Consider the following 15,016-nt stretch of genomic DNA (forward strand, 5'->3'; position numbering starts at 1 on the left):
CTGCAGCCTGAAGCCTCGCTTCTCCGTCCTTCTTGCGCTCTCGCTGCCCGTGTCGTTTTTCCTCGGCCACCGTCGCCGCCTGGAAGCATCACTGGGTCTGCAAAGAAGCCACCTTCGGACTGGCCTCGCCGCCGCCGCCGCCACCTCAGAACAATCTCTTCCTCCGGGGACTGCGCAGCCCTCGTCTGCAAAGCGGCCGCTCCTCGCCCAACAGAAGGCCCGGCTCCGACCGCGAACGCCGGATCAACACTGGGAGCAAGCAGCGAGCGCCAGGCGCCCCAGCTGCCGAGAGGAGGCGGCCACGCCCCGCGACCACACCCGGGCGCCTCTTCAGCCCCGAGGCCCCAGCCTTCGCCGCCCGCCGTAGCTCCTCGCCTTCTGCGTTGCGACGCGACACCCTGCCTGCAGGTGGGGGACCCTGGCTGCAGACCCCGACCGGAGACGCAAGATGGCGGCGGACGCGTGACTGACTGCCTGAGCATCCCAGAGGCTTTGCTCCGAGAACCAGCCGAAGGACTGACTTTGAGGGGCAGCGAAAGAACCAGAGCAGGACTCTGGTGTCATTTAATTGTGATTGCGTGAAGCTTGCCTCCCTCGGGCATACTGGGGAGAGTAGAGTGTCTGCTGTGAAGCCACGGTCTAATCCGTTATTTGTAGAGTTGGGGCCCTTGCTGGTTGGGAAAATGGCGATGACCCTGTTGGAGGACTGGTGCAGGGGGATGGATGTGAACTCCCAGAGAGCCCTGCTAGTCTGGGGGATCCCAGTGAACTGTGATGAGGCTGAAATCGAAGAGACCCTCCAGGCTGCGATGCCCCAGGTGCCCTATCGAGTACTTGGGAGAATGTTTTGGAGGGAAGAGAATGCGAAAGCAGCCTTGTTAGAGCTCACTGGCGCTGTCGATTACGCCGCGATCCCCAGGGAGATGCCGGGTAAAGGAGGGGTCTGGAAAGTGGTCTTTAAACCCCCGACTTCCGATGCTGAATTTTTAGAAAGGCTACACCTCTTCCTGGCGAGAGAGGGGTGGACCGTGCAAGATGTTGCCCGCGTCCTTGGGTTTCAGAACCCCGCTCCGGCCCCAGGCCCAGATATGCCGGCGGAGATGCTAAACTATATTTTGGATAACGTTATTCAGCCTCTTGTTGAGTCCATATGGTACAAGAAGCTGACGCTGTTCTCTGGTAGGGACATCCCGGGGCCGGGGGAAGAGACCTTTGATCCCTGGCTGGAACACACTAATGAGGTCATAGAGGAGTGGCAGGTATCTGATGTAGAAAAGAGGCGGCGGTTGATGGAGAGTCTCAGAGGCCCTGCCGCTGACGTCATCCGCATCCTCAAGACTAACAACCCTGCAATAACCACTGCCGAATGCCTGAAGGCGCTTGAGCAGGTGTTTGGGAGCGTCGAGAGCTCTAGGGATGCGCAGGTCAGATTTCTGAACACTTACCAGAACCCGGGAGAAAAGTTATCTGCCTATGTCATTCGACTGGAGCCTCTTCTGCAGAAGGTGGTAGAGAAGGGGGCCATAGATAAAGATAACGTGAACCAGGCCCGCCTGGAGCAGGTCATTGCCGGGGCCAACCACAGCGGGGCCATCCGAAGGCAGCTGTGGCTGACGGGGGCTGCGGAAGGGCCCGCCCCTAACCTCTTCCAGTTGCTGGTGCAGATCCGCGAGGAGGAGGCCAAGGAGGAGGAGGAGGAGGCTGAGGCCGCCCTCCTGCAGTTAGGCCTGGAGGGGCACTTCTGAGGCCCAGTAGACAGGCTGTACTGCAGATCTAGATCACAGCTGCTTTCCTGGTCTCCATGCCATCTTACAGGTGTCTCTTAGTAGTAAAGACATCCATGTTCTGGAGGGAGGCAGGGAGGAGTCAGGCCTGGTATTCATGTAACATTGGTAGTACAGTCGTGCAAATGAGCACCCTGAGCTTCTGTGAGTCGTGCCTAGCTGCAATGCCAGGTAAAGACTTGTGCACCAGTGCTCAGTACAAGCTGCCATCGTGGCAATCATCAGTTGTAAAACATGTGAATTTGTGACACTTCCCATTAGTGTGAAATTACATGTTCTGATGTTTATTGCAGGACCTGGCAAACGCAAGAAGTGTTCAGTAAAAATATGAGCCGTTATTACTAATATTGTGAATAGTTTTTGTGTTTACAGTAAATTGTCCCTAACTTATATTAATGGGAAGAAGACTTAACTAGATATTATTAGTTATTCAACCGTACAAAGCAAATTTCTTATTTTTCATCTTGAAACGTCTGGATCGGTTTCACTGACAAGTATTCTGAGACTGTGGAATGGGGTGTTAGAAAAATACTGCAGTTCTAGGACTGTATAAATCAATTTTTCTCTGTACAAGATACAGATATAAATTGCATGGGAAAGTTAAAAAGAACCAGTTACAGGATCTAGTCCCCCACTGCAAATCTTTGTCATTGAATGGTAGTTCTTGTTCTTGCTGATTCTAATTGTTCTAAATTTCCAGTTAGCAAAGTACATGTATATGAATAAAAATATTTTAAAAATTCTATTGTCTTGTTTTCCTGACACATATACAAAATTTAAGTGTAATTAAGCTCTAATGTTCTCTTAGGAAGACTTGCCCATGGTGCTAAAAAAAATCAGACTTAAATGATTTTATCTTTAAGCTTTACATCATACTATGCAAGTTTAAATTGCAGAACCTTTTGGTGTTTTCAATTTTTGCATGTTTTCAACAAGGCAAGTGTTAGGAGGCTAAAAAGGCCTAAGTAAATATTAACTTACTATAAAATGTCAGAAAAACCTGAAATGGGGCTCAGGATGTCATCTAGCAATGCTTTTTCTCCCCCTTCTAAATCGTTTTTCAGCTAAAAATGTTTGTTTTGCTGAGGAATAATTCCTCATACCTGTTTAAAAGGAAGGTTTCAGATTTATAGCAGCCATTTGATACCAAGAGGGTATAAACAGGGAAACAGTTTAAAAACATGTTTGACTTCTGTGACTGAATGTGTGTCTTGAGATCCTAGTAAATCCACAAGTGGTTACATGAGCGTAAGTGTTCAGTGAGGTTTTCCCCTACTAACAAGGCTTTAAAATTATAGGCAACCTATTTAACAATCATTGGGTAAAAATTTTTTTTATAAAGGCTACTGCTGGTGTATATTCTAACATTTTTCCATATACTCACTCATGCCGTCATCTCCCATGTTATGTCTGTTCCACCCTCACGAGCTTCTCTCAACACTCACATCTCCACATATTTGATTCTCACAACAGATACGCCAAGTCTTTGCTTCCCCCAACAAACGTGTCCTCATTCCTCCACTCCCCAACTCACATAGCTTCCCTCTCCATCCCCATTGGCATGATGGCATGGCACTGGGTACACACCCCCCTCACTTCTCAGAATCTTACCGTACACATTCACTCCCACCTTGCCCCCAACGCTCTCTCATAAACACACTCCCTCCTCCCACCACACACACACACACACACACACACACACACACACACTACAGCAGTCTCCCACCCCAACCATACATTCCTATTTCTCCACACATGCTCCCCCTGCCACCTCACACCAGCCAGCCACCACACACATTCTCACTCCACGCAGATTACGTTCATAACAAAAATAATGGGTTCTACATTTCTCCCATCCAATGTCAGAGGCATCCTTCAATGTCTGTACATAGGGATATACCTTCTCATAGCTGCAGAGCTGGCTGCATTTTAGCAAGGAGGGTTATCACTTTGGATTCTTTAATTATATGTAACAATTATATATTGACATCTACATACTATGTATTTTATACATATATGTGGTACAGAATTCTATATATCCATCCTTTATTCTAGAAAACTAAAAATGAGCTGTTTCTAATCTGAATTAAGGTTTTCTCTTTATAAAAGGCTCAAAAAGGAGGATAGGAGCAAGAAACATCCTTATAACCAAAGAACTGTGGAATAAAGAAGTAGAAACTGCACCACAGTCCCATTCTGAGGCCAAAATTATACTTGGCTGATGGCACAGAATATGTGCTGAGACAATGTGTAATGTTACTGCTGTTACTAGGCTCTTCCTGTCTCTTGTGGATCAAAAAGGGGGCTGACCAGTGTCAGGTTATTCCAGACCACAAATCAGGGGCCTATCAATCAACCTTAACCTTAATACTACATGTGAGGAGAGGACTAGGAATAGTCAAGTGCAGTAGTAACTTGCTGTCCTGGGAAGCACTTTGCAGGATCCTAATCATTTGAAATGGTGCCCAGAGACCTTCTGGTGAAGACTTAGAAACCTGGGAGAGGAGACTGTCATTGGTAGTGAACTCTAGGGAAAAAAAAAAAGGCATAAGAAGTGAGTCAGTCTCTCTCCCTCTCTCTCTCATACACACCTACAAGCTACCTACAAGCTGTGTGGAATGTTTGATCTAAAGACCAAATTTCAAAAAAAAAAATAAAAAAAATAAAAAAAAAGACCAAATTTCTTCAGAATTGGATGTCATTGGAAGTTCATGTGGTTGCTCTATACTCGCTAACACTAATGGTCATATACCCAAAAAAGATACAATTAATGTTTTTTTATAAAATAACACAATTTATTACTATTTTAAAACAAGTCTCACAAAATAACATTCAGAAACTCAACATTTCTAAATAAGTTAACACAATAAGTTTAGTCATTAAGTCATGCTACAAAATTCCTGCATATAAAAGATTATTACCAAAGTATTAATAGATGTTAAAATGTTCTTTAGAATGGAGTTGGTTCTAGAAGCCAAAGATTCTGGAATGATGCTCGTAATATGACTGACACCTGGGAGAAGTAGCTAGCTGTATGTATATCCTCTATCGCTACCAGCTCACAGGTCTCTTGTTGGGATTGATCCCTCTAGGCAATAGCACCTCAGAGGCAGGTATCCTACAGATCAAAGAAGCAAAGAACTTCCCACCCTCGTCACATTAACCACCACTTAATTTAACCAACATCTAAATTAACCGTTAAGATCTAGACGTGGGAAAGATACCGCACACAGTTTCTATTCTGAGTAAGAGAATTCTACTTGACACATTCCCCAGAGGGATGACTGTCAATGTAGCAGACATGGAAGATGACAACAAAGAGGGAAATAGGGAAATCCAGACTCCGATGATGTCAACAGATAACTACTGCTCAGGTTGGCTTGGAACGAGCAAGGATGAAGTCTGATTCTCTAATATCCACATGCAGTATAGGTATTCACCTATCTGCCCTTTGGGAGTCTTTTCCACCAACATCCAGTTCATAATTTTAAAGTGCAAATCTATGGCAAAATAGTTTACTCTCCCCCACCCCCTTGTTAAGTTTACTAGATCATAATTTGGTTGGCTGGTTCCCCTCTAACCTGCCCAATATGGGAAGTTAACTAGAATCCAGTTATGACTTCTCCAAGTGGCAAGTGAAAATGTTTTTCTTAGAAAAAAGTAAGACTCAGTCTCATTTTGACTTTCAGTTTTCTTCCTTTGCAGTCCATTATAAAAAGGTAGGAATAGAGATTTCGATGTGGGATTTCTAAAACTTCGGTGATTTTTTTAAACATACTCTTTACTTTTTTATTGCACCTACTTTATGGTTTTATGAAAAAAAAAACAAAACCAAAACCTCATGCTAGAATGAAGATAAAGAAATATGCTCAAGTTAGCTGTGTCAGAAGCACCAACTCTGCTACACTGAAGCTTGTTTTATATTTAATTATTCACAGACACAGTAAGCAGCTTAAATAAAGAAAACACGTGCCAAAGGGATTAATATCAGTAAAAAGATAACTTTCAGTTCAGAAGTTAGTCTTCTCCCTTTACCAACACTTACAATGTAAGGTCCTCACAAACTGACAAACTGCAGTTAAAGAGACACTGACTACTCATGATCAATACTTTGACATTCCCCTGCAACACACCAATTTTTAAAAGTGAATGATTAAGTCCAACCTTCCTAGACCCTACACTTTTTCCATTTAGTCCTAAGAAAACCCCAGGTGGAAGATTCTTCATCACAGAGATAATACCTTCAATTCCACTTACACACCACCAATTCTGAGAATAAGTCAACAGTTAAGATTCATGTCTTATTCCTCCTTACTCTACTTCAGACCACTGGTAAATGGTTTAAGAAGCATCTATTCAAGTCAAAATTCTTTTTCCACACAAGAACCACATTTAAGTATCTAATAAGCATAACAAGTAATACGAAGCTAATGACGAATTATCATGACATTCTTCTGATCACATCCAAAATTGGTGTTTACACCAGCTAACTTTCACATATGATTACCAAATTTTGCCAAATTTTATACAATATTTTTCTGTATTTAATGACTGCTACAGTCTGGAAAATCTATGCATTAGTGGACAATGAACAAACATTTAAAGAATGACCCATTTTCTAAAAGTACACTCAAAATGTTCAACTCAGAGATAAAGCAAAATCTATCATAAAGTCGAATTCTGTTATAGTAAGAGGTAGGTTAATAATCATTGTCCTAAGATAAGCAGGAATACTAAGAAATAAAAGTTGAGACCCTGCTGAAAAATGTAAGTTGAACCTTCCAGCCCTGAGTTTCTAATGTTATATGAAAATTATTAAAACGAGCATTATAAAAAAGCAAAACACCAATGACCATTTTCCTTCCATCCATAATTACTAAATACATCACCTTCTCTCATACAACAACTCAGGTGGCATCTATGGCTAGAGTGAAAATAAATGTACTTGGACAAAAGGAATGTTAGTATACACTAAGCACTGGTTCTTCAACAGGGACGAATTTGTTCCTACCCCACTAGCAGAGGGGACAGATGGTAATGTATGAAGACATTTTTGGTTGCCAGAATGAAACCAGGGGTTCTACTGGTATCTAGTGAGTAGAAGCCAGAGATGGTGCTAAACGTCCTGTAATACACAGGACAACATTATCCAACCCAAAATGGTAATAGTGCCAACATGGAGAAACTCTGATCTAAAGGAACAAACTCCTATGAACATATAACACAAAAACCTTTCAAGGCCTGACCAGGTAATACAGCCATAAACTTACAGTTAGGGAACATAGAAAAGTTGAATTCCTATGTAGACTAAGATCAAGTGACCTGTGAAAAATTAAAATACTGGACTGATTCCAGAGTTCTACTATCATTACAAGAATAGACAAAAATTTAAATGAGCCACACAAATGGCATCATGCTTTAAACCAAGAGCACAGAGAGAATCCATTCCAAGTAGGTCAAAAAGCTAATCTATAAACCAAAGGCATTTAACATCAGCCAAATTTGCAACAGAAAAGGATGATTTAAGGAATGATTAGAGAGAATGTTCTGAATGTATTCACACACCCTATCTTCCATTTTCTAATGGCATGGATTTTGGCCTTAATTCCATAAACAGGTACAGAAGTCATTCAAATATTTGTCGAGTGCAACTAAATATGAATTTTGGGTGAAGTGGACACAGAAAAGCACCTTACATTTCTCTGAGAACTATCAGTGACTTAAAAATATTAAGAAACAAGGAAAAGCAGAGAAAATTATTTTCTATATTATAGAATTCAGAAAACCAAATGCCAACAACATAAGCCATTTTACAGATTCCATATGAAGTTATCCATTCCCTACCATATTCACCTCCAGAGTGACTTTTAGAAAATATGTCTATACATAGCAAAATGGCTTCAAGCTTTCCTACTGGATGACGTGCAAACTACAAGTGAGGAAGATCCTCCTAGTTTTGGGGATTTAAACATCACCAAGGGGAATACTCATTGCCTACAGTTCACAAAATACCCAAAGGCTTTGAATGTATAAGCCGGAGTAAAGATTTCTTTCTATCAGATTATAAGGAAGAACTAAAAGGAAGCAAAAAGTGTTGGACTAATTTTTCCTCTTCCTATTTGTATTCAGAATTGATTGTCAAAGCAGTGGTCCCTTTAGATCAGAGTGACTCAGAGAAATCACATAATTCCTACTTAAATGATAGCTGAAAATTTCTGAAGCCCAGGACTACTTATGCAATCACTTAAAAAAATGACTCTCCTCTTTTTGACTGGTTTTACACAAGTAAATGGGGAAATAAGAATCAGTCTCTGGTTGAGGGACTTTAGGCACAATTTGGCAGAGCGCCTCTAACTTCTCTTCCGAAATGGTCAGTGATTCAGTCACGGCCTGCTATGGACTTCATCATCATATGGTTACTGACTACTATATCTTGTATTTCCCAAAAAGAATTTTTTTTTCTTCTATGATAAATTCTAAGCTCTGTCTCCAACTATTGCTTTGCAATTTTAAAGTTAAATCACCTACCATCCTTCACAGAGAAGGCAATCTTCAAAAATATTGCCCTTTGCCTGGGATCCCACAATGAAATATCTCTTCTTTTTTTCCTCCACAATCACTTACATAATTCATTTTAAGAGCTGTTTAACTTAGAAGCATTCTAAAAATATATTTTGAAATTCTAAATTTAATCTGTTGAAATGTATTAGACGTAGTCTTTAGGTTCTATATCCTTATTTATAGCAATCATTTCTCCCAACATGAGGGTCAAAAGAACAAAGCTATTAGGGTAATTTCTGACATATACAAATGGCCAACATTTAGGCTACTAATTCAGATATAACTATTGTTTACATACATTTCCTTATATGACATATAAGGGACTATAAACCAAAAAGTGTGCCTAAGATCAGGTCCATATGAGTAACATGACCACAGTACTGGTCAAAGGAATGATCATGGCAGTCATTTTAACCACTCACTGACCTGGATCACAGAATGACTGACTGTGCACAGTGACTCAAGTGGCCAGGCATGTAAACACAACCTAAATTCCAGTTGACAGTGCACACATTTTTGGAAAAGCAATGAAATATAACATGGGCTATAAGGCCTCCAAGATATTAATTTTTCCTTTTTTCACCACAGCTTTTCCAACTGGACTTTGGGAGTCGTGGTTCTAGGGCTGCTCTGTATTTCTTCTAAGAGGAACTCTTCCTGTCACTGTGCTGTCTTCTGAACGAGAGGCGTGACATATTTGTGCTTCTGAATCATAAAGACATGGACCTTCAGGAAAGATGGTCTACAGACTCAGAGGTTAAGTATGTATACTTAAATGCCTGGTCTAAGAAAAAAAAAAACTTAAACTGAATAAAGAACCATATTTGTTGTTCTTGGTTGTTAAAAATGACTAGTCTATAAAAGTTTCAGTGGATGGGACCACACAGTACATAACTGGGACTAAAGACAAAAATTGAAAATCTGAATTTCTAAAAATAGTACTACAATATATGGAGTTGGTGTTACTGTTACTGTTTGGAGGGAGAAATACTAAATAGGTTTAAAAAAAGATAGGAATGAGAGATTTGTTTTATCTTAATCTTTTGCCCAACACAGAATCTTTAAAATAGACAATTATACAAAACTTATCTATTGTTCTTATGACATTCAAATAAGTTAACACAAAGCGGAAAACGTGGTGTTAGTTATCTTCTTCCTCATCCTCTTTAATTACTGGGGTACCTAAAATGAAAAAGAAAATTATTTCTGGTCATTCTAAACAGATTTTTAAAATTCTAAATGAAAATATTGTCCTGTTAACCAGAGAGGCTATGAGATACAAGGAAGTGTGCCATAATAAAAATAATCTCATAAAATAATCTCTTTAATTTCAAATTATTCAAAAAGCTTCTCAGGAAACTTCTCAAATGGATTAATATAAGTATTTGTGAATATTTAGCTCCCCAAATGCAGAGTTGCAAACAATAGTGCCTACAGGTGCCAGGCAGAAAAATAAAGTCTTATACACACACTACAAACTGTGTATGTTAAACACAAAGAAATAATCTTAATTTTTCACAATAAAATATGCAATCCCAGTATTGCCAGAAATCTGAATTTTTATTTTACTCTCCCAACTATTAAACAATGGGAATAAACTTGAAAAAACAATAAAAAGGACCAAAGCACAGAAAACAAAACACATCTGCAGGCCATCACTGGGCCAAGAGCCACCCATTTCTGAGCACTGGCATTTGAAGCCTGCCCACAATCTGACCTGAGTCCTATGTTCAGTCTTAACTCTTCAGCCAGTCACCTTCTGCACCAGCTAAACTGATCAATTCACTCTTACCTCTGGATCCTAGATCAAGATTTCCTCCATTCTGGAATGCCCCCCACCAACTTTCCTCCCATCTAAATGCTACCCTTAATTAGGAAGCTACTCATATAGGTGGCTTGGGTGGCTCAGTCAGTTAAGTGTCCGACGTTATATCAGGTCATGATCTCGCAGTTTGTGGGTTCGAGCACCGCACAGGGCTTTGTGCTGACAGCTCAGAGCCTAGAGCCTGCTTTGGATTCTGTGTCTCCTTCTCACTGCCCCTCCCCTGCTCACACTCTGTCTCTGTCTCTCGACAATAAATAAATGTTAAAAAAAAAAATTTTTTTTTAAAAGGAACCAACTCCAGTGCCTCTTCCTCTATGATCCTTGTGAAATGAACATTTATGTTCTTTACAGCAGTGAGCAGAATTTCACCTCTCTGTACGCTGCACAGCATCTTTTCACATGGGGAGAGTGTATAACATGCCAAGTACACAAATTAAGTGTACAGATCGATAAATATGTACAAAATGAACACATCTGGTATCCAGCACCTAGATTAGGTAGAGAACATTATTAGAACTCCCCAAACTGCCTCAGGTCCCCTTCCAGTCACTAAAACCCCACAAAAGGTATATTCTATCCTAATGTCTAACACCATAGGTTATTTTGCCTGTTTTTGAAATAGATATGAATGGGATGGTATAACATGCACTCTGTGTCTGGCTTCTTTTGCTCAATATTATGTTTGCAAGATTCATCTATATTGTATGAAATCTGTAGTTCATTCATTCTCATTGCTGTTTAATATTACATTGTATGAATATGTCATAATTCTATTATTGATGGACATTTGAGTTGTTTCCAACTTATAGCTATTAAAATAGTGCTGCTATACCTTTTGATAACATACATATCCTTTTATTTGGGATCCATAGCTAGGAGAAAAAGTGCTGGGCCATAATGGATATGTATGTAGAGATTTTACAGATAATGTCAGTTTTCCAAAGTGGACATACCAAGTTACAGTACCATCTCTCAGGGCCTGAGAGTTCTAGTTACTCCACATCCCACCAATATTTGGTATTGTCTTGCCATGTTACTTTTTTTTTAAGTAGGCTTTATGCCCAGCACAAAACCCAATGCAGGATCTAAACTTACAACCCTGAGATTAAGACCTGAGCTGAGACCAAGAGTCGGATGCTTAACTGACTGAGCCACCCTTATTTTAGCTTTAAAAATTTTTTTTATCATTTTAGCTTTCTAAGATTCCCCAATTTTGCTTATCAGCAACAGAAAAGAAACAAAAGTAGGTAAGTTAGCAGCTGTAGCCATCTCTGTTCTGGTACTCTAACTAAGAAATGGTTCTTCTAGGGGCTGTTCAGATTGGCCTGAGGTCAGTGCTTGGTCCAAAAGGCTATAATGTGGTTTGGTCTATTCAGGGTCTACATAAAGGGTTCTATTCCATGGGGCGCCTGGGTGGCTTAGTCGGTTGAGCGTCCGGCTTTCACTTAGGTCATGATCTCGCGGTTCGTGGGTTCGGGCCCCGCGTCGGGCTCTGTGCTGACTGCCAGCTCAGAGCCTGGAGCCTGTTTCAGTCTATGACTCCCTCTCTCTCTGACCCTCCCCTGCTCATGCTGTCTCTCTCTCTCCTAGAAATAAATAAAACATTAAAAAAAAAAAAAAAGGGTTCTATTCCATGTTTAAGGGAAGGTTTTACTTCCTGTGTACAATGCTGGAAGACATAAAGACAAATGACTTCAAATGCTTCTAGAATTGAACCAAAAGTGAACATAGAAAAGCTGACATCCAAAACTCTAATGTCCCTACTCCCTTTTTCTTTTTTCTTTTTTTTTTTTTTTTTNAGCACTCTCCACAATAGCTAAAACATGGAAAGAGCCTACTCCCTTTTTCTATTTTATTTTTTAATTGTGAAATATTCATTCATATAAAATACAGTATAAATAATTTAAGGACTAACAAAGCCAATGATTCTATACCTACTACCAATTTAGGAAAGAGAGCATTACCAGTATCTTAGAAACCTGTTTGCCTCTTCCCAATTATTCCTGTACCTCTCCACAAGAGATAATCTGCTGTCTGTCATTTTACCCCTAAATATGCATCCAGAAAAAAAAGAACATTCTGAATGATTCCATTAATATAAAACTTTAGAAAATTCAGACTAATCTATAGTGACAGAAAGCAATCACTAATTACCTTGGGAAGGATGATGGCAAGGAGCAGGAGAGAGGGATTACCAAGGGGCACAAGGATACATTGTGGGGTAATGCATACATTCATTGTCTTTTTTTCCCCAGCTTTACTGAGATATGACTGAGATAGCATTATGAAGTTTCAGGTATAAAATGATGGTTTTAGGGGCACCTGGGTGGCTTAGTCGGTTAAGTGTCTGACTTTCGCTTAGGTCATGATCTCGCGGTTCGTGGGTTCGAGCCCCGCGTAGGGCTCTGTGCTGACTGCCGGCTCAGAGCCTGGAGCCTATTTCAGAGTCTGTATCTCCCTCTCTCTCTGACCCTCCCCTGTTCATGCTGTCTCTCTCTCTCTCTCTCTCTCTCTCTCTCCTAGAAATAAATAAAATAGTTAAAAAAATTAAAAAAAATAAAATGATGGTTTTATATACATATATATTATGAAATGATTACCACAATGTTAGTTAATACATTGATCAATTCACATATTTACTTCTGTGTGTGTGCGGTGAGAACTTTTAATATCTACTCTATTAGCAACTTTCAAGTTGCTATTAAGACAGTGTTGTTAACTATAGTCACATCATATGTTCACTATCTTAATTATGGTGACGGTTTCAGAGGTGTCTATGTATATCAAAACATATCAAATATTTATCACTTTAAATATGTGCAATTAACTGTGTGTCAACTATACTTCAATCAAGCTATTTTTTGGTGTAGAAAAATAGATAGTTACGAGCTTTTTATATCAATAATTCTCGGTTGGAGGACAGATGAGCACATACCTTCCAGGGAGGCAATTGGAATCACCTATGAAATTAATTCAAACTATAGAGACCTCTTCACTCTCTCCCCAGAGATTCTCATCTTTTTTTTTTTTTTTAATGCCTTATTTGTTTATTTATTTTTGAGAGCAAGAGGGACCGAGCACAAGTAGGGGAGGGGCAGAGAGGGAGAAGCAGAATCCAAAACAGGCTCCACGCTCTGAGCTGTCACCATCGAACTCAACACCGGGCTCGAACTCACAGACCGTGAGATGACCAGGGCTGAAGTCAGATGCTCAACTGCTTAACCAACTGAGCCACCCAGGTGCCCCTCTCCCCAGAGATTGTAAACTATCCCTCCATAGGGGTGCAGTCCCATTTAAGAATAACCACTGCAGTAAGCTGGGGTGGATAAAAGGGTTGTGTACTGAGGCTTTGAAAGAGTTGGTAAGAGACAAGATGGAGAGACAAAGAATAGGAAGGATAGAATGACAAGGCAGCAGGGGTGGTGAAGAGAGAAGAGAAGGGATGAGGGACAAGGAAGCCTAAACTGCAGACAACTAGGTCATTTTGTTTTGGATGTGGTTATCAGTAGGAATATGGTGATGAAGACAATAGGGCAAATATGTGTGTGGTACGTGATGATGATAAAGATGATGATCATATAGCTGATTTATTTGTTTCTTCTAAATATTTTCCTTTCCCTCCATTCAGTCAGGTAGCCTACTCACCTCTATGGATCACTGCTTTAGGGGCAATGTGGAAAGCAGGAAAAGATCATCAGACTTACTGGCTTTTGTCTTTGAAAAGCCTATGAAGATCACTGAGAAGACAATTTGTGAGCAGATGCAGAATGATATGGAAAAGAAGGAGGGGGACAGTGATTCTCCTCAGATTAGTTTCTAGTTTTTAGATACAAAAGAACAAGGTTTCTCATAATGACAAAAAGCTAGTAAGTGGTAGAACTGGAACTTGAACCTAGTCAGGGATATCTACTGACATTGACACCTATCTTAAATATTGGTTAACTAAAATTAGGTGTGGTGGGAGGGTGTAGAGAGAAAACTACAATTTTGATGCAGTTGTGAAAAAGCAACTGCTTACCATTTAAGTCTAATTATTCTGCAAAATAATACCCTTGTGACTTGAGAACAAGCCCAACTTTCTTAAAAGTTTTTGGTCAAGGGATGATCTACCGGTCTAAGTATCCCAGGAGTTTTTCATCTCACCCTGGCCCAAACTCAAGACTATAGAATTTCCTATGGAATGAAGTGGCTTTGGAGATGAGAGACAAACTGTCTTTTTTTTCGGTTGTGCTCCTTTTTATATAATTCCATGTCACAAATTCAATTCTTATGCCTAGAAATCATTGTCCCAAGCTGGCTCAGGGTCACTCACCATCCAGCTTTTTCAGTTTGGGAACTCTCTTGGTTGCTTCTTCAATCCAGTTCCCCTCCACAGAATGTTTTTCTTCCAATGGATTGCCTACAAACACCAGGTCTTCCAGGCATGGCAGTTCGGCCAGCTTCACAAATTCAGCTTTAAGTACGAAGAATACATTCCATATGAAAATGGCATGCTTTCCTGTTATGATTTTTGGGATTGAGGGTCTGAACTCCAGTATCACTAGCCCTCAGTTTGTGACTATTCAGAACAATTTGTTTAAGATTTCAAAAGAGGTTAGGGAAGTTATCCCATATGAAGTCTTTCTCTGAAGACTACAGGTGGAACAAGAAAAGGAAATGAGGTTTTGAATCACAAACTCTCCAGTGATAGGCCTTCTCTATGCTGTACAGTAAGGGTTAAGCCAAAACTCTTTTGTCTCTATCCATTCCCTCATTTTTGACATTTTTTTAAATTAAATAGGCTCCATACCATCTTGAACTCATGAGCCTGAGATCAAGGATCACACACTCTACTGACTGAACCAGA

At 40.3% G+C, this 15,016-nt stretch overlaps 2 protein-coding genes across 2 annotated transcripts in view; one reads left to right on the top strand and one right to left on the bottom strand.

The window, feature by feature from the left end:
* Positions 1-8: 8 nt before the first annotated feature.
* PNMA1 (PNMA family member 1) lies at positions 9-2,527 on the top strand. Its single transcript, XM_077750668.1, has one exon. The coding sequence runs from the start codon at positions 684-686 to the stop codon at positions 1,743-1,745; it is 1,062 nt and encodes a 353-aa protein (XP_077606794.1). The 5' UTR covers positions 9-683; the 3' UTR covers positions 1,746-2,527.
* A 2,066-nt stretch (positions 2,528-4,593) lies between these two features.
* The window catches only part of DNAL1 (dynein axonemal light chain 1), a 50,847-nt gene continuing 40,424 nt past the window's right edge, over positions 4,594-15,016 (bottom strand). The window contains exons 7-8 of the mRNA XM_077750715.1: positions 14,483-14,623; positions 4,594-9,527 (exon numbers count right to left, since the gene is read on the bottom strand). Coding sequence (XP_077606841.1) covers positions 9,487-9,527; positions 14,483-14,623 — 182 coding nt within the window. The 3' untranslated portion in view covers positions 4,594-9,486. The remainder of the gene's footprint in view (positions 9,528-14,482; positions 14,624-15,016) is intronic.

Source organism: Crocuta crocuta, unplaced genomic scaffold (genome assembly GCF_008692635.1).
Source record: "Crocuta crocuta isolate KB4526 unplaced genomic scaffold, BGI_CrCroc_1.0 scaffold186, whole genome shotgun sequence".
Taxonomy (NCBI): Eukaryota; Metazoa; Chordata; class Mammalia; order Carnivora; family Hyaenidae; genus Crocuta; species Crocuta crocuta.

Excerpts from the sequence above, each read along its gene's own strand:
- PNMA1 (XM_077750668.1), top strand. The coding sequence starts at position 684 with ATGGCGATGACCCTGTTGGAGGACTGGTGCAGGGGGATGGATGTGAAC.